Genomic DNA, 19,021 nt, shown 5'->3' with positions numbered 1-19,021 from the left:
AAACACAGTATAACTTGTCTTTTAGACAATATTGAAGCCTGAAATTCCACATTGAGGAATTTTTTTCTCTTTGTAGCCTGATAATGGTAAATACCCTCTGACACTTTAGGATGGATGAATTTGTAAGAAATATTCCTGGAAGCAGGTTTGTACGGAGTATAGAGAAAATGTTGGGTAACAAAGCAGGAACGGAGGAGGGTTAATCAGCGAGCCAAAAAGAGTAAACTGAAGGCTTTTACAGTTTTATCTGCTGTGCTGCATGGAATTACATCCCCCCAAAACGTACGTTCAAGTCCTAACCACAGGTACCCGTGAACATGAGTTTATTTGGAACTACGATCTTTGCAAATGTTATCAAGTTAAGATGAGGTAATACTGGATTGGGGTGGGCTCTAAATCCAATGACTGGTGTCTTCATAAAAGAAAGGTGAGGGAGATTTGAATATAGCGACACAAAGGAAACACAGGGAAGGAGACCATGTGACCATGTAGGCACAGAATGAAGTGTTGCACCCAAGCCAAGAATGGCAAGGATTGCTGGAGCCACCAGAAGCTAGGAGGAGGCAAAGGATTCCTCCCTAGAGTCTTCAAGGGAGCATGGCCTTGATGGCACCTTGAGTTCAGAATTTTAGGCTCCAGGACTGTGACAGAATAAATTCCCATTGTAAGTCATTCAGCCGGTGGTAACTTTTTACAGCAGCCCCAGGAAACTAACATGCCTGCTCAACACCCTACCCTCAATTTTAAGGTCATTTTATGGAATCATTTTGAGTTTGGAGTCTGATTTAATCCCTTTCAGTAATTAACACTCTTCATTTTTTACCCCCAAATATGTCAGACTGGCTCTACTCTTATAACAATTCTATTTACCTATCTTTTGGTAATGGGGCTGCCACTCCTTGCAGAATGAAAAGTAGAGCGTGTATGCTCATACCTCCCAAAGTGGGGGAAAACCCACTCCCCTTACACTTTGTTTCATGGGAACTTGCAGACTTCTTACTCATGTCACTGGCAAAAATCATTTTACATAAACTATATTTCAATCTCCTATAGTATTGGCATAATTTCTAATCTGTCCCATAAATAACAACACAGAATTTCTTTCTTTCTTTTTGAGACGGAGTCTTGCTCGGTCTCGCCCAGGCTGGAGTGCAGTAGCACAATCTCGGCTCACTGCAACCTCTGCCTCCGGTGTTCAAGCAATTCTCCTGCCTCAGCCTCCCAAGTAGCTGGGATTACAGGCGCCTGCCACCAAGCCCGGCTAATTTTTTGTATTTTTAGTACAGACGGGGTTTCCCCATATTGGTCAGGCTGGTCTCCAACTCCTGACCTCAGGTGATCCACCTGCCTCGGCATCCCAAAGTGCTGGGATGACAGGTGTGAGCCACCGCACTCGGCCCACAGAATTTCTTAAAAAGTCGTTGTGTTCAGTCTTTATGGATCCTCTGAATTCCACCTGCTCAGCCTCCAGTAGCTAAATGAGATCGCTTAAAGGTCAACTGTTGGGTGCCTCCAAGGTCGCCCCAGAGGCTCCAGTCATAGGCAATCAAATGAATCTCTGTTTTTACTTTTGGTTGTGCGCGTATGTGTGGTTTTTTTGTTTGTTTTGTTTTGTTTTTTGTTTTTGCCAGAAAAACACTCCACCAAGAAGGTTTTTATAACCTAGTGGAGGAGGAGGACGGAGAGTGGGCACAAAAGGACTAGGATGAACATGCTATAAGGAATCTAAATGCCACTGCAATATTGCCTGGTAAGGACCTGATTACTGATGTTTTAAAGCTAAGCTTTCAGTTGTCACTCGACCCACTAGTGAAACAATGAGCTCTAAAATATATGTTTCAGCTCAAGATTTCTTATGTGGGGAGGTAATGCACCCCAAGGTATCCCCAGCCTGTGCCTAGTACAGCGCCCAGCACTAAAGCAGCTCAGATGCCAGTGAACGGTGGTCACTGGCAGGCCTGTCAATGGGTGCCAGTAGCGGTCTCTTCAGAGAAAAAGAAAACTCCCCTCTGCCAGATCAGTATTTTATGAGCTGTAAACCAAAACCATTGCTACCACCATCACTATAATTCTATCCACAGTAATTATCGTAAAGGCCTAACAATGCCTTGTAGATGAATATTGAGTAACTGCCCTATAACGAGGATATTTAAGACCGCACCAAAAACCAGTAGAGGGTTATACTTTACTGGACACAAGTCGGTTATGATAACGAAATTCTAGTTTAATCTGTGAAGAGATCTGAATGTAACTTAGACACATTTAAATGGAATATACAGATGAGCTTTATTTTTATATCTGGCATGCTTGGATCCATGCCGACCCTCCAGCTGCTCGGGCCTGCCCTTAGGGGCTATGGACCGCATGACTATCAGCGGCACCGCCGCCGCCTCCGCGCCGCCTGTGTTCCCGGACCACTGGGCCCGGCTGGCGCTTCCTGGGGGCGTCCCTACCGGCTCCAGCCCTCGGGATTTGGGAGCGCCCGGCTAGGAAGCCAGAGTCACGCCGGGGATCCCGGCGTCCAGGCCGCCTAACGCGCGCCCCTCGCCCGGCGCCCCGAAGCGGCCCCGAGGGGCGGGAGCCCAACCGAGCAACCAGGCCGGGCCGGGGGCGCACGGCCCCCAAAAGTGCGGGCTTCCCCCACCCCCGGCAGCGACCCCACCTCCCGCCCCCGCTGCGTGCGCGCGTGTGTCCGTCTGTCTGTATGCTCTCTCGACGTCAGTGGGAATTTCCAGCCAGGAAGTGAGAGAGTGAGCGAGAGAGAAAGAGAGAGAAGTGCACCAGCGAGCCGGGGCAGGAAGAGGAGGTTTCGCCACCGGAGCGGGCCGGCGACGCGCTGACAGCTTCCCCTGCCCTTCCCGTCGGTCGGGCCGCCAGCCGCCGCCGCCCTCGGCCTGCACGCAGCCGCCGGCCCCGCTCCCGGAGCCCAGCGCCGCCGAGGCCGCAGCCGCCCGGCCAGTAAGGCGGCGCCGCCGCCCGGCCACCGCGCGCCCTGCGCTTCCCTCCGCCCGCGCTGCGGACATGGCGCGGCGCTGACTGGCCTGGCCCGGCCCCGCCGCGCTACCGCTCGCCCCGACCCGCACCCGGGCCCGCTCGGGCTCCGGCCGGCCACCGCCTCTTCCCTCTCCAGCCCGCAGGCCCGCGCCGCCCAGGAGGGAGAGACCCGCGCCAGGAGGCCGAACGCGGACTCGCCACCAGGGTAAGCCAAACTCGGGCGAGTGGGGGCCCGGCAGGGGACGCGTGGCTCGAGTCCCGCCATCCAGCTCTCCGCACCCCCTCCAGCCCCACTCGGACTTCCTCATTCCTGCGCTAACCGCTGGGCTAGACCGTGGGAGGAGGTTGACAGTAGTGAGAGGCACATGGGATTGGCGACAGCGGGGTAAGGCACATCCGGACCTCGCAGGGGCTAGTCGGCCGAAGGGCCGAGGCTGCCCGGAGCTCATTTCTCTTCACGTCCCTCCGCGGGGTGGGAACGCGAATCGAAGGGGAACTCTTACAAACTTTTAAAATCCCCCAACCCCAGCCCCAGCTGGGGGATAGTGAGAAGGTTGAGGTGCGCTGCGGCGCGGAGGAGAGAGGGAAGGTGGTTGGTGCAGTGCAGAACCAGATTTCACCTAAGGGCGTTCCATGAAATGAAAGAAGAAGTGCTTGTCAGTCCTCCTGGCAGGGAAAGCCCTCTCCAGCTCCCCGGAATTGAATAGGAGAATCTATTCATCCCTCTCCTACTTCTAAAAGAAGCCTGGCCCTCTCTCTGTCTCTTTTTCTCTCCCTCCCTCCACCCCTCCGTACACACACACACACACACACATACACACACACACACACACACACACACACGATATAGTCACCTGCTATAGGACTTGATTCTGATCCTCTGGGGCCTGGCATTTGAGAGAGAAAATAAATTACCTAGTTGGATACTTAGAGCACTTTTTAGACTTGATTATGTAAAATTCTTGGACAGTGCCACCATGCATTATGCATGACTTCTGAAACAAAAATAATGTAAAAACAAAGCCTATCCTAAATGTAAGTTTTTCTATGGTCCTTAAAAACAGACACCAGGGAATGTTTGCCCTGACTTACTGGTCTATCCTGAAACTGAAATGGGACTTAATGATACAGGATTTAATTATCAAGATTTGAGACATTTTCATGGACTTTGTTAAGTAGAGGTTTTCAGCATTACAGTTTATGAAATAACCATATTTAACTCAAAGATTTTGTTATAAAGCTTATAATCTGAAAAAATGCTTATGGTATTACTAAAACATTTAATAACTCTGGCATCAAAATATTCTACACACTGGTGATCTTTAGTAAATACTAAAGGTTAGGGTCAAGATGTTCAATAATTTTCTTCTAGCAGAATCCCACAACTGAATATTGTCAAGCAGTTTAAACTGCATTTGTGTTTGTTAAAACTTTAAAAGGGAAACTTAAAATTGAAGTATGTTGTTTTTCTGATTTTAATATTGTGCTTTCTAGAGATGAATCTTTTTACTGCTTGAGGCACTATGGGAATTACGTGTTTAAATGTATGTATTTAAATTTGAAGCAGTGTACTTTTTTCAGTTTATAAACTTGGGAAGATAGGAAATGAAAAGATTTATTTCCTGTAGAATTTTACGTTCATGATTTAATTGAATTGCTGAAATGAAAAGAACATATACGATGAATGGAGACTTGGAATCTGAGATTATTCATCCATATTGATACACCTGCAATTCCTAAATGCCCTCCCCTGCTTGTTTAGATAAAATGTCTTCCTGGTCTGCAACCTACTGGACAAACTTGAACACAAAGGAACACACGTTTTATGTACATTTAATACTGGAACCGAAAAGCTGCTTGCAGTGAAAAGCAAACCACTTCTAAACTCTTTGACACTTTTTAAGGAAAAGTATAATCGTTTTGGGGTTGGTGGTGATTTGAAAATCTTTTATCTTTTTTTCTGAAATTTCATTCTTACATTCGTCGTTGGCACTCACTTGTGCTGAGTAAATGCCCCTGTTTTTCAAACCCAGATAGTAAATACTGGGGTATACATACAAAAATAGTCCTTCCCCTTTGTAAGCATTGCTTTGATCTTTGCACTTCCTTTTTACTCTACCTCTTAAACAAGATCTGTGATGACTGAGTTGATTAAAGCACAATTAATCTTGAATTAGGAAGAATTTTAGATTTAGTGATCATATTCCTTACATTTCTGTTGTTACTGTTCCTGGAAACAAATTGAAGTAGTCTGAGAAACTAATTATTTATGTAGGTTGTTTTAGCTACACTTTTAGACTTGCAGATAATTGATTAAGTAAGTTACTACCTTGACTTTCAGGGATTGCTCATTGTGGTAGATACGAGGTCTAGATAGGGAATTGGCAGCTACATGAATGTTGGACTATCATTCCATCAGCAAGACCTTATTTTTACCTAATTTATGAGAGGTATTTCTCTCTTCAGAAGAGGTGAAAGTTCTGGCTTCTGGGGGGAAGTGGTTACTTCATAACCTTCAATTGGTTTGAACTTGGGAGAAGTAAGAAAAGTAGTCGATATTTTCAAACAATAAAATAATTGTGTCTGAGTTGCTGTATGGATTTTTCATGAAGTACTCAAAAATGTCATCTTTTTCATCTTCAGGTCTTAATAGATGTGCTCTTCTGAGCATAGAATTGACTGCAGTAGGAAGTGTATCTGGAAATGCACAGTACTGCTGTATAACCAATAGAGTAAATACTCAGATTATGCGCTTCTAGTCCACAGATTGATCAGAAATCACATTAACAGGAATGGATGTCTATGAATGAATGGCTATGCAAAATTTCTCATTAACTTTTTTACTTTTAGTAGGAAGTTTGTTTTATTTGGTTGGTCTCTTGGTTTTCTGTTTACAATGTGAATTGTCTACAGTAGTAGGATTGTTATATTAGAAGAGAAGGAGAAGGCAAAATAGAAGTTAGTGCCAGAGGATATGTTAAGATATGCTGCTCCTACATCTACATTTGTGTCTAATCAGCGTTAATTGATGACTACGTCTTGGTAACCAGTAGACCATACTGGAGCAATTTACTCTGCTTTTTGGGAATTAGTTCTCATTTGCACTCTTGCACTTCCCATGAATATTGAACTCACTTGCAGTGTTCTTAGAGGTGAGCAATAAACCATCAAGAGCATATGATATCTCTTTGAATTCTGTCACTACTTTGGAGACAGAGAGTTTGGAAGAACTGAAGGTACTCAGCCTCAGGGAGAAAGGTTTGAACATTTTGGCATAGTCCTGCAAGTCAATTTGGCTCCTTGACTGTGAATTTTTTTTAATCAAAAAAGATTAATATTTGAAACCACATAATTTGGTACAGTTAATAGTTCTGGTAACATAACCAAGCCTTTTATCTTTGTAATATTTCATTAATTAGTATCCAGTGCCTCACTTTTAGAAGAAAAAAAGAGAAAAAAGTAGTTAACATTCTTTTAATGATGATGAAATTGCTTCATACTTTTGGTCTCTGCTGTATTAGAGGTTGTTCCTGGGTGCAAATTAATATACTGTCTTTTACATTCCGGAGGTTGTTGACCTGGCCTTGAAGATCAGCCAACAGTTTAGAAAATAAGTTGTGCAAATTGCATTGCTTCACCTCAAATAATTTAAAGCCTGACAGTTCTGTATAAAATAAGAGTCACATAAGATGCAATTTGTTAAACATTATAGAAATCTCAGAAGATAGATTATGGATGAAAATATTTGTTTAATTTCGAGTACTGATAATAAAAATAGTGCATTTTACATTTTAAAAAGAAAACAATTTTTATTCCCTCATATTTTCTGTAGTAACTAATACAGATTTAATTATCAATAATACAAATTTCATCTGCTTTAATTTATTGCCTGTTTTTGAAATTAGAATAATGATATATTTGGTTTAATTATCCATTACAAATTGCCTTATTATTTTTCATTCATCTTTCACCATTAATCCAGAAACCCTAAAATAGCTTCTCTTTTGACCCATGCCTTCAGTAGATATCAACAGATTTGTATTCATCTATGGATCCTATTAGTTTAAACTGTGAAAAATTTTGACTGCTTAAGCTTTAAAAAAGAATTTATATATTCTACATGGCTTATTCTTTAAACTAGCCAAAATTATTTAAAACATGAAATAAAAAGAAAGGAAAAGCTGTTTGAGAGAATCAAATTCTCTAGTTCAACTAAAAAGAAACAATATCTAATCAATACTGATGAGAAATAGCTGATGCTTAACATTGTACTTGTTGGTACATAGTAAGCAATCAGTAACTGTTTAATGAATGAGGGACATGAAGTTGTTGCAAAATTATTTTGTTTTTTTAAATGGACAGCCATCTTCTATAAGGAACAAAAATTACATTATTTTGCTTTGCCTTCTGGAAAGAAATGAACCCAAAATAGTTCTTGAGTCCTAGATATTATGGAAATCTTATCTAAAGACCACTTGAAGTTTACTAGAACAAATAATTTATTAAAAAGTACCTGGCGCCTTCCAAAAGGGGAACATTTCATTCTGAAAGAGGCATTTATAAACTAGAAAGAAAAATGCCTTTTAGTTTCAAAGTTTTAGAGGCACCAGAGCAAGATAATAAAGTAATTGGAATTATAAAAGGTGCTTGTAAAATTGAAAAATGTAACTTTTTGGTGAAATTAGAATTTCTGTACACTCCATTGAAACTGAAATGTCAAATACTAATACCTCCAAAAAAGAAACAATGCCACAAGCACTGTTTGGTAGCCTAAGAATTGTTAACGCTTATCTAAATTAATCAACTAAAACGTTAAAACAAAATATGTTATTTTGTTGTTACCTTTGGAATTAAACACCTATCACCCATAAATCTGTGAATGTTAAAAGTTACTAGATGGCAAACCTCAAGAACAAGCAGCCAGTTTGCAGGTTTTACTGTACTTTCCACTTTCATACTTTAATGATTTTTGCAACACTGTAGAAGCTGGGGCCTCATCCTGGCAGAGTTTGTTCATTATTTTTCAGTTGTAGCATTTTTTAAAAGTTGGCCTTGAATTTCTGAATTGAACCATTTATTTTTTGTGGGCACAATTTTTTGAATGAAATATACCATTTAGACTAGAAAAGAGCAAAATGCCAATACTCCCTGTCCTAGTGTCATTGTGCCCCCAGGAGCCCTAAGGCAGTCCTGTGGGAAAATAACCATTTTATTGAGTGCTGCTCACTTCAGTTCAGTCTGCTTTGCTGCCACTTAGTTCTGGATCTGACCCTGATCTCCCCTCACATCACTCACAACAAACATTCAAGTTTAAAAATTAATTTAAAAGTTAGTTACATGCATATATGTAACTAATGTGTATATTAAATATACTGATATATATTGGTTACAAATATAGATATGGCAACAACCAAAAAGGTTATATATATACATATTTGTAACTAATATGTACATTAAATATAATGATACATATGTATAAATATGTATTTGTAACTAATATATATTAAATATAATTATATTAGTTACAAATTAAATATAATTATATTAGTTACAAATACGTATATATAATATTTTTTGTTGCCAGCAAACTGAGGAAGAAATTAAATGTTAACATATATAACAATTGCACTGTAAAGCCGTCATTATTGAAAAGTACTCTGAAGATTAATAGTGGCAGTGTTTGTTAAAATAATAAAATAATCCAAGTACTCTGCCTGTGACTTCCCCATGAGATGGCCTCCAGAAAAAAATAAATTTTTCTGTGTTCCCTTACGAGTTCAGTCTGCAGCTTCTGGGCACAAAGAGAAGCATAAACAAAACAAACAAGGCTCTAACTTTGTCATAATCCTTACTCTACTAGTAGAAATGTATGGACAATTCATATGTTTCATATTGGAAGATAAAGCTATTAGATTTTTCTTTGAGATTAACCTTTTTTTTTTTTAATTTTAATTTTAATTTTTTTTTTCAGTAGAGACGGAATTTTGCTCTGTTGGCCAGGCTGGTCTCAAATTCCTAACCTCAAGTGATCCACCCGCCTCAGCCTCCCAAAGTGCCGGGATTACAGGAGGGAACCACCTAGTTTGGCCAAGATGAACCTTTTTGATAAATGAGGCTCACTAATATTTCTAGGATTTACTTTTCACTAACTTGAACTAAAGAAAGTATAAGACCTGCATAAAGTTGAACATACCTCTACAATGTCCCATTTTAAAAAGCAATTTGTTTTTATGAATTTTGTTTCTTAAAAACAGCAGTTATTTCAAAAAATTATTATTTTTATTATGTATCATATCATTTGGACTGAAAATACTATACCATATTTCAGTGTTAGGGCACACCTATCCCTCTTTATCCCAGACATCAGTTCTACCATATAACAAGTATGTAAAAAAGAAAACATAAAAGTGATGACAGACTCCCTAATCAACCTATTTATTGGTTCTAAGCCCAAGCCCGCAGTTCATTTAAATAGTGAAAATAAATTACTTAATTGTCTTAGAAAATATGTCTTCCATGACAAGAATTTTAGGAATGAGAAAATAACTATTTTTGGATGTTTTAACACAAATTCCCAACTCATGTTTTATTGATATTTGAAGAACCCCTTTGTTTACCAGTTCTTAAGTATAGGCTTATTTTGTAGGATTTAACCATGTATTGGTGTTTGACTGTTAAGACTTGATTTATAACCTTCAGTGTCTTTCTCTTTTAAATGGGATATGGACTTGGTAATGAGGCCAGAGGAGAATACCTTACAATTTATAGTATCTACTTACAATACAAGAACCTTCATGACTTATAAAATTAAAATGATGATGATGTGGGACGATGGAAGAAGCGTGTATGGGTGACTATTTATGTAGAGGAAATTAGAAGTAGAAAGCAATGTTAAGAAGTTAAGAATTAAAATGAAATTAAACTTAATTGTTTGCTCAGTTTCATAGTCAGGAAAGTACTTAAATCAGCAATTGATTTATATAAAATCAAAACTGAAAACTGAATATATAATCTAGGAAATAGGAAAAAAAATTTTAATGTGTTCATACTGCTAATTTCAAACCAATCAGAAAACCTGGGGAACTAATTTTCAGAGGAGATAGCTTAAAGTGAACCAAAAATATAGCCATTTCTCTACCCTATTCATTTAATGCATTCATTTATTATACTGCTAATACATGATAAGGTGTATAAGTCAAGTATCATTTGTATATGTGTATGTGATTTGAAACCTAAGAGTCTTTTGAAAGATTGGTCAAAGCAAAGGATAATGAAAGCATAAAGATTTAGGGGGAAGAGTCCTCTATAAAAATTAAGACTTAAACTTTGTTATCGACTTGAATGTGAAGGTAGAATAATCTAGAAAGTGAATGAGAATTATAAATAAAAGTACAAATAATATATCTCATGGTTGAGATATACAATGAGATAAATTGTGTATCTCATCTAATGTGGGGTCATAATGAAAGGAGTAAGAGAGGTTGCCCTTGGATAGAACCTTTTAGCAGACATTTCATAATGGATTATCACGTTTTTACTAAACTGATAAGAATGGACATTTTCACCACATTATGAAAAAACACTTCAGAAGTCAGTTGCAATCAAGCAAATATAAGTACCTGGGAAATTAAAATCAAAAGCATGGTAGTCCAACAATAGTCAAATGCATTTACTCGCCCTCATACCGTATCATAGCATTAATTTGACGTAATATATTTATGGTGTCTCTTTATTTACTTGATTTCCCATTTAAGACATTTAACCAAATTTAACAAGCAATCCTTAGAACCTTTAAAAATATTTCCCATTTTAAACCATTACATAATTTTTTACCCTGCAGTTACAATTCTTTTTATGATGGGCGGGGAAGTATCCCATTTCTCTTAGAAAGTCTCCTATAATAGCCAAATAGGAGTCAGTCCAAGTTGCTTAGAGAGGCAGTTCAATCCTGTGTTGAAATAGATGACTTTTGGAGTAATTGTCCTATGTTTACTAAATATCTGTTGAACTGTAGGAGTCCAGTCATTCAAGGCAAGCCACAGAAATCATTTTATTGATGAGGCACTTAAGTATCTTCACATCTATATGCCAGTATTAAATTTCTCATCATCCCTGATCCCCACCCCTCTGCACAGATTGGTATCCCCAGCACATTAGGGAATGCAGTTGTTAGCTTGTTAGGATCCATTCAGTAGATTTCCCATGCCAGAAATCTAGAAGCCCTTCTTACACATTCAGCTTTCTTCTTCAGTCAGTCACCAAGTTCTTTCAAGTCAGCCTCCTCATCTCCAGAATCCATCCCTTCCTCATTGAATTTCTAGATTTTATTTTTGCATTGTCTCCTGCTTCTGACCCATCCTTCATTTCGCATAATGGTCAGCTTTCTAAAGTGTAAATTGGATCATATCTCTGCAGTGAATCCCAGTTGTCTTCACATGCTGATACCCACATACCTCACCCCCTTACTCCCTCCGCTGTTCCACAACCATCCCCTAATCTCAAATCCTCCACACCAGCCTTCAGTTTCCTACTCACAGTTTCTGACTTTTAATACCTTTGCTTATGCCCTCCCTGTATGAGAAGTGCCTTTTCTTTCCTAGCCATCCTGCTAACTACTAAACCCTTAGGCCTGGTTTGAGCATCACCATTTCTCTCACTTGCCTTTCTGTTTTCTCCCTCTCCTCTCCATAAAGAGTTATGTGGCCCCATTCTGTGTTCTGAATTCCTGTGGGTCCTAGAAAAGAAACATCTTGAGGGCAAGGAGTTCATCTTATTTACTTTTTATTTGCACAGCACCTAGTATGTTTGCTGAATAAGTAAATACTGAACAAGATATCAAGAGACAGTGCTGCCAATTAACTGTGCGGCTCAGAGCAAGTTAATTAACTTCTCTGAGTCTTATTTTTGTTCTGTAAAAAAAAGAGGTTCAACCAAATGAGCATCTCTCTCTAAAATTATGTGTTTCTTTGATATAATTGTATTAATTGGAAGACTTCAGATTTTCTTGCCATATTGAGATAGGTCAACTTAAGAAAAATGCATGTGAGTAAGTACTAAGCCAATTCTTGATTATCAATATGATATTATGAGGAACTGCCCATTTTTTGGATAATGAGTTACAATTTTTAGTCTCAGTATAGCTTCTTTTTCAAATCCAGATGTTTCTGGTGTTGCATTTTTTCATTATTAACCAGTCTCTCACATTCATATTTCTCCAAAGAAATTTATGGAAAGCTTGAGAGAAAAATTGAATATAAAGTTTAATATTTAAATGCTGGATTGATTCAAGGTCTCACTAATTATAACTATATTTGGAGGGAGAAGAAGGGGAGGTGGTGGTAGTATGAGATGAATCCTCCTCTGTTCCTTCCTAGAAGGAACACAACGTCCTACATCAAGAAGAAAGACAGAAGCATATCTTGGAGATATGAAAAGAACCACCAGGTAAACCAAAAAGAAAAAGAGTGTTAAAAAGTCAGCCTTTGAAAAGCAGGATTGGAGATGAGGAGGGGTGGGGTAGTGGAAGCATTGCTTGTTTATAGAAACTCTTCCATCTTCGCATAGTATGATTTTGTTGTTTTTATTATTTTTTCCTTCCTTTTTTTGACCTCCAGCTTTAGCATAGTACAGTTGACAGAAATTATATATGTTTATGGTATACAAGTTGACGTTTTGGTATACATATGCATTGTGAAATTATTAAATCAAGCTGATTAACAGAAGTAGGGTTTTATTTCTTTAATAGTGATTCATTTGAATATATGTTGAGTCCTTTCTTTGTGCCAGACACAGTTCTAAAGACAAGGCATACAGTGCCAAACAAGACAGAAATCCAGAAATTCATGGAGCTTAAATCATGTAGTCTTTTCAGTTTTTAAAATTTTCTTGCTGGGCATAGTGCCTCCAGGGTACAGACTCACACCTGTAATCCCAGTACTTCAGTAGGCCGAGAAGGGAGGATTGCCTAAACCCAGGAGTTTGAGACCAGCATTGACAAAATAGCAAGACCCCGGTCTCTACAAAAAAAATTAAAAATTAGCTGGGCAATGTAGCACATGACTGTGGTCCCAGCTCTTCAAGAGGCTGAGGTAGGAGCATCACTTGAGCCTGGGAGGTTGAGGCCTCAGTGAGTGGCAATTGTGCCACTGCAGTCCAGTCTAGGCAACAGAGCAAGACTCTGTCTCAAAAAAAGAAAAAAAGAAAAAAGAAAAAAAGAAACTTTCTTTTTACATTAGCCTTTTTTAAGTTGAAGAATCCCATAGCTAAAAAAGTACACAAATATTAATGCTGCAACTTTAGAGATTTATCTCAAGGTGAACACGTTTAACCTAGTTGGTGGTCAAGAAATAGTACACTGGCAGCACTGCAAAAGCATCCTATCTGTCCTTTCTTAGTTAGGACCCCTTCCCTCCACTGTCATTTAAAAGATTTCACGAACAACTTTTGGATTATGTGTATGTCAATTCTATGACTCATATATATCCACATAGACAGTGAAGCATTGACTGAATGAATTCATTATTCCAAGGTGCTAATAATGAGCTTCACACCAGTGGGAACTCTGCTGTGTCAGGTGGGCCCTAAGGTCAGTTCATTCCGGATATTCCTCACTAAACAAAATACTGTTTTTCCTAAGTTGTTAGTAAAAAAATATAAAACTGATTACATTCTCATTTACTTATTATGAATTTAAAAGTAAATATGTTGCTTAATACCAAGTAGCCAGGGTCACTGACAAAGAGACATGAGAGAAAGAAGTATTCACATCTGATGTTATCAGAAATAGAAAAGAGAGTAGAGTTCACCTATTTCTCCCCACTCATTTTATACATTGACATCTGTATGTATGTTGTTTTGTTTTGTTTTGTTTGTTTGTTTGTTTTGAGATGTGGTGTTGCGCTGTCATACAAGCTGGAGTGCAGTGATGCAATCATGGCTCACTGCAACCTCGACCTCCTGGTCCCAAGCTATCCTCCCACCTCAGCCACCCAAGTAGCTAGGACTACAGGCATGCACCACCACGCCTGGCAAAATTGTAATTTTATTTTACTTTTTAAAATTTTTGTACAGATGGGGTCTCCCTATGTTGCCAAAGCTTGTCCCCAAACACCTGGACCTCCCAAAGTGCTGGGATTATAGGTGTGAGCCACTACACCCAGCCATGTGTATGTTAAAAGAGTTTATCTGTATGAATGGTCAGTGTAGAAAGGGCTTCATGGAGCCTGATTTTGATGGCATGCAAATTATTATATTTGTGTATATGTAATCAGAAGGCCTTCGCCGTGATTATTTCTTCAAGGGAACCCTTTGTGCCTCCAGGGTGATTGTACCCCTGTTCATAGGACCAAACATTGCTGGTTCACATAATGACTCTTTTTCTTTTAAAACATAAAGGACATATTTTTATGGATTTTTGAGGATTAATAGAATAAAAATCTAAAATAAGTCATATTCAGATTCAAGAGAGCTAGATCAGTTTCTCTATGTTTGAACAAAAGACTACTAGTCTCTTAATTCATAATGCATGAGGTCTACTTCTTCCTCAGTCTGAATATATGAATATTCCAAAATGGTACTCAAGGCAGAGGCTACACATATCAAAATTAAAATCCTGTGATACTATGTTTTTAGGGAAGAAGAAATCTGTAGCATTAGAAATGTAGACGCAAAAGGTCAGAACAAAGTCCAGTATGTCAAGTCCCTTTTTAATGCCATCTGAATGAAAGACCTCACACCATGAACAGAGGTATTGAAGCAGTTTTTATGTGGAAATGGTAGGCAGCAGTATCTCAGGAGTGACTTTAATTATAACATTTAAGGTTTTATCCAACTTATTATAATCTTTAAAGAACTTCTCTAGCTCTACAAGTTTATTCTTGGCAGAGTTTGTCCTAATATAGTATTAATAAAAATAAATTTTACTTAGAGTATGATATAAATTACTCTTAATTACAATATAATTTTAAAATGCCCAAAACATCTTTTGATCTTATGAATTTCAGTCCGCTATGATTAAGAAGACAACCATAGGCAAAAATTTGTTTTTTATGGAACACGTTGGAATGCATTCTAATCACTTCTCTAAGAAAATCCCTGTCCCCCATGATTATAGTGAACATGATACAGCAAGAATTTAGATGCTTCTTTCAGGGGGGTGAGGTTGTATATTCTATAGTCTATTGATTCTAAGAAGTACTTTTTTCTCCCCCAGTTTATCAGTTTTGCTTAATTATATACCTTTCAGGATTTGTTTTTTGGATATTTTTCTATTACTCGTTTCTGATTTAATTCTACTGTATTTAGATAACATACTCTGCATGCTTTCAATTCTTGGAAATTTATTGAGACTTATTTTATGGCCAGGAATGTGGTCTATCTTTGTGAATATTCCATGTGTACTTAAAAATAATGTGGACTCTGGGCCGGGCGCGGTGGCTCACGCCTGTAATCCCAGCACTTTGGGAGGCCGAGGCGGGCAGATCACGAGGTCAGGAAATCGAGACCACCCTGGCTAACACGGTGAAACCCCGTCTCTACTAAAAAAATACAAAACATTAGCCAGGCGTTGTGGCAGGCGCCTGTAGTCCCAGCTACTCGGGAGGCTGAGACAGGAGAATAGCGTGAACCCGGGAGGCGGAGCTTGCAGTGAGCCGAGATGGTGCCACTGCACTGCAGCCTGGACAACAGAGCGAGACTCCGTCTCTAATAATAATAATAATAATAATAATAATAATAATAATAATAATTTGGACTCTAAAATCATTCAGTGGGGTTGTTGTAGACATACACTAGGTTCTTTTGATTGACAGTTTTGTTCCTAAGCTTTCTATACCTTTCCTACTGTGGTATGAATGTGTCCCCACCAAATTCAGGTGTTGAAACAGGATGACCAATGTGGTAGTAGAAGAGGTAGAGCCTATAAGAAGTGATGGGATTACGTGCCCTTTTAAAAGGGCTTGCCGGAGGAAATTTGTCTCCTCTTGCCTTTCCGCCCACTGCCATGTGCGGACACAGCATTCCTCTCCTCTAGGGGATGCATCCCTCACCAGACACCAAATGCTGGTGCCTTCATCTTGGACTTCCTGTCTCCAGAACTGTGAGAAATAAACTTGGGCTGTTTATAAATTACTCAGTCTCAGCTATTCTGTTACAGCAGCACTGACAGACTAAGACATTTCCTGATGTTCTGTTGCTTTGCTTTTATCAATTACTGAGAGAGGAATGTTAAAAATCTTAACTGTAATTGTGGATTTGTCATTTTTTTCCATTAGTTCTTCCACTTTTTGCTTCATATATTTTGAAGCTTTGTTAATAGGTGCATACACAACAAGATCATTGCTTGTCTTTGATGAGTTGGCCCTTTGATTCTTACATGCAATGTTCCTCTTTGTCTGTAGTAGTACTTCTTCTCTTGAAGTCTACTTTATCTGATATTTTAGAATATAGCCTGCTTTTCTTGTATTTAGCATTTGCATGATATAACTAGCCCAGTGTACCATCTTCATACATTTAAACTTTGTCTTTAATATTAAAGTACAATTCTTATGAAAAGCATATACTTGAATCTTGCTTTTTAAAAATCCAATCTGATCATCTCTATCTTTTAGATAAGTTTACTCCAGTTCCATGTAATATTATTACTGGTACGTTGGGTTTAAGTCTCTCATCTTGGTAATTAATTATCTATTTGTACTATCTGTTCTTTATTCTTTTTTTTTTTCTCCTTTTCTGCCATCCTTTGAATAAATCAAGTTTAGTGTTTTAAATTCCATTTTATCTCCTTCATTGGTTATTTTCTAAAGTGGTTAGTTTACCACTTTAGAAACATATTTATTTATTACCATTTGCATCTTTGAGTCTATAATTAATTAATGTGAGAACTTGACAGTGTTATACTTCTGTTTATCCTTCTGTGCTATTATTGTTATACATTTTACATCTTTGTATATTATAAACTCCAAAATATATTGTCTTGTTTTGCTGTGAAGAGTCAATTGTCTGTTTAGGAAATTAAGATAGAAGAAATCAAAGTATTGTGCTTACTCACATATTTATCATTATTGATGCTTTTTATTCTTTCATACAGGTCCAACTTTCTATCATTTCCCTTCAGCATGAAGAAGTTTTTTTAGCATGTCTTTTAGCAGATCTGCTGGTGATGAATACTCTTAGCTCTTGTTTACTTGAAAATGTCAATTTCACCTTTATTTTTAAAAGGTATGTTTGCTGAATATTCTGGACCAATCTTTTTTTTTCTTTTATCACTGTAAAAGTGCCTTTACATTGCCTTCTAGCTTGTACTGTGACTAATGATCATCAGAAACATCATGCTTATCATGCTTATCATTGTTCCCCCATATATAATATGTCCTTTCTTGTCCTTTGTTGTTTTGGGATTTTTTTTTTTTCCTCTAGCATTAGTTTTTAACAGTTTGGCTATAATATGCCTAACCATGGTTTTATTTGTCTTTATCCAGCATAGAGATCTTTGAGATTCTTGGATCTGTAGGTTGAGTTTTAAAAAAATCAAAATTGGAAAAATTCTCAACTGGTATTTTTTTGAATATCTTTTCTGTCTTTTTTCTCTTTCTGGAATTCCATGTTACAAATATGTAAGACTGCTTAATATTGTCCTGTAGGTCACTGAAGCTGTGTTCACTTCTTTCTGCCTCTTTTTTTCTCTGTGATTCAGTTTGGAGAGTTTTTAATTGACCTTTCTTCTAGTTTATTGGCATTTTCTTTTATAATGTTAAATATGCTAAGTCCATCTAGTGAAATTTCATTTCAGTTCTAAAATTTCCATTCTTTTTTTTAAAGAAAGGTGTGTGTTTCTTTGCTGATATCGCCTATCTGTTCGCTCATTATCTTCATCTTTTCCTTTACATTATTGACCATAAGCTATTAGCCATTTTAATGTCATTGGTTGCTAATTTCATCATTTGTGTCATTTTTTTTCTCAGTCTTATTTTCCTATTTCTTTGCAGGCTTCATTATGTTTTATTGTACGTTGTGGATATTCCATTGTGGAGAGTTTGGGGTTTTTGTCTTCCTTTAAAACGTGTTGAGTTTTGTTGTAACAAGCAGTGAATTTACTGGTGAATCACCTGGTTTTACTAAGATAGGTTTAGAGTAGCCCTTATTTTAGGATGTTTCTAACTCCCATCATGTGGTCTTTCTGAAATCACAACTGAATGCTCACAGTGTTCAGTGATGTCTTTCACCCTGGATTATTACAACTTCAGTGTCTCTCAGCACTATATGATGTCTGGAATTTCCATTTAGCTCTTAGATGTCCAGAAACTGTTTTCTATTAGGTTTGCAGGGTCTTGTCCTACAGTATCACAGCTTAGTATTTGGCCAGTGACCAGAGCTGACCCCTATGTAGATTTCTGAGGCTCTTGCTTTTTGTTTAAACCCTTTCTTTGTGATATTCTGCCCATTGCTGTTATCTCTTTGGGCTCTCCCTGAGTCATGATTTGGAAAGCGCCCCAGTCAAAAAGTGAGGGCGAATTTAGAATTTACCTAAAGCACCTTATAATGTACTAGCCCTATGATATCCAGTGTCTTCAATTACATCTTTAGGTATTTTGTATGGCTTCACAATTGAGTATAGCAAGGTGGGAAGTTCAGATAACTGTTAATCTGTGACAACTAAAACCAGAATTTGACATTCTGACAAACTTGAAATTACAGTGCTTTTTAATTTAATGCAGTATTTTTTAAACAAAACAAAACAAAACAAGTGCCTTCCAATTTGGCAATACAAAAAAGCAAAACTCCCATCTCTACTTTTTAGACACTTCTATCCATTTGAGAAGATTATAAATATATAAAGTTAGATTGCAGTAAAACTATGCTGTCTAGTGTTAAATCACCAGTATATATAAGTGTTATAGATATTATGTGACTACAGAGCTATAGGTTACAGGAAAAATATAGGATTTCTTGGCAGAGATTGGATTTAACTAGAGCCTTAAAGAGTTGGTGCTATTGAGGTAGGAGGTAGAAAAGACAGCATTTCAGGATG

The 19,021-nt window shown here is 38.1% G+C and overlaps 2 protein-coding genes across 9 annotated transcripts in view; one reads left to right on the top strand and one right to left on the bottom strand.

Moving 5' to 3' along the window:
- Positions 1–1,989: 1,989 nt before the first annotated feature.
- Positions 1,990–3,773, bottom strand: LOC110743305 (protein argonaute 14-like). Its single transcript, XM_021938673.2, has one exon. It carries the CDS (start codon positions 3,441–3,443, stop codon positions 2,487–2,489), a length of 957 nt encoding a protein of 318 aa, XP_021794365.2. The 5' UTR covers positions 3,444–3,773; the 3' UTR covers positions 1,990–2,486.
- The window catches only part of NFKB1 (nuclear factor kappa B subunit 1), a 123,541-nt gene continuing 107,262 nt past the window's right edge, over positions 2,743–19,021 (top strand). For 2 of the 8 annotated variants that reach the window (XM_017958891.3, XM_017958890.3), the window contains exons 1-2: positions 3,091–3,199; positions 12,369–12,438. In XM_017958891.3, coding sequence (XP_017814380.1) covers positions 12,422–12,438 — 17 coding nt within the window. In that variant the 5' untranslated portion in view covers positions 3,091–3,199; positions 12,369–12,421. Of the gene's footprint in view, positions 3,200–8,538; positions 12,439–17,080; positions 17,212–19,021 lie in introns of those variants that run through there. The other 6 variants (XM_017958889.3, XM_009207264.4, XM_031664400.1 and 3 more) reach the window with 5 other exon arrangements.

The sequence above is a fragment of the Papio anubis genome, chromosome 3, assembly GCF_008728515.1.
Source record: "Papio anubis isolate 15944 chromosome 3, Panubis1.0, whole genome shotgun sequence".
In the NCBI taxonomy this organism is placed as follows: domain Eukaryota; kingdom Metazoa; phylum Chordata; class Mammalia; order Primates; family Cercopithecidae; genus Papio; species Papio anubis.
This window is presented reverse-complemented; position numbering and strand designations above follow the sequence as displayed.

Coding starts and splice junctions, on each gene's coding strand:
- LOC110743305 (XM_021938673.2), bottom strand. CDS start 3,443: ATGAGCTCCGGGCAGCCTCGGCCCTTCGGCCGACTAGCCCCTGCGAGG.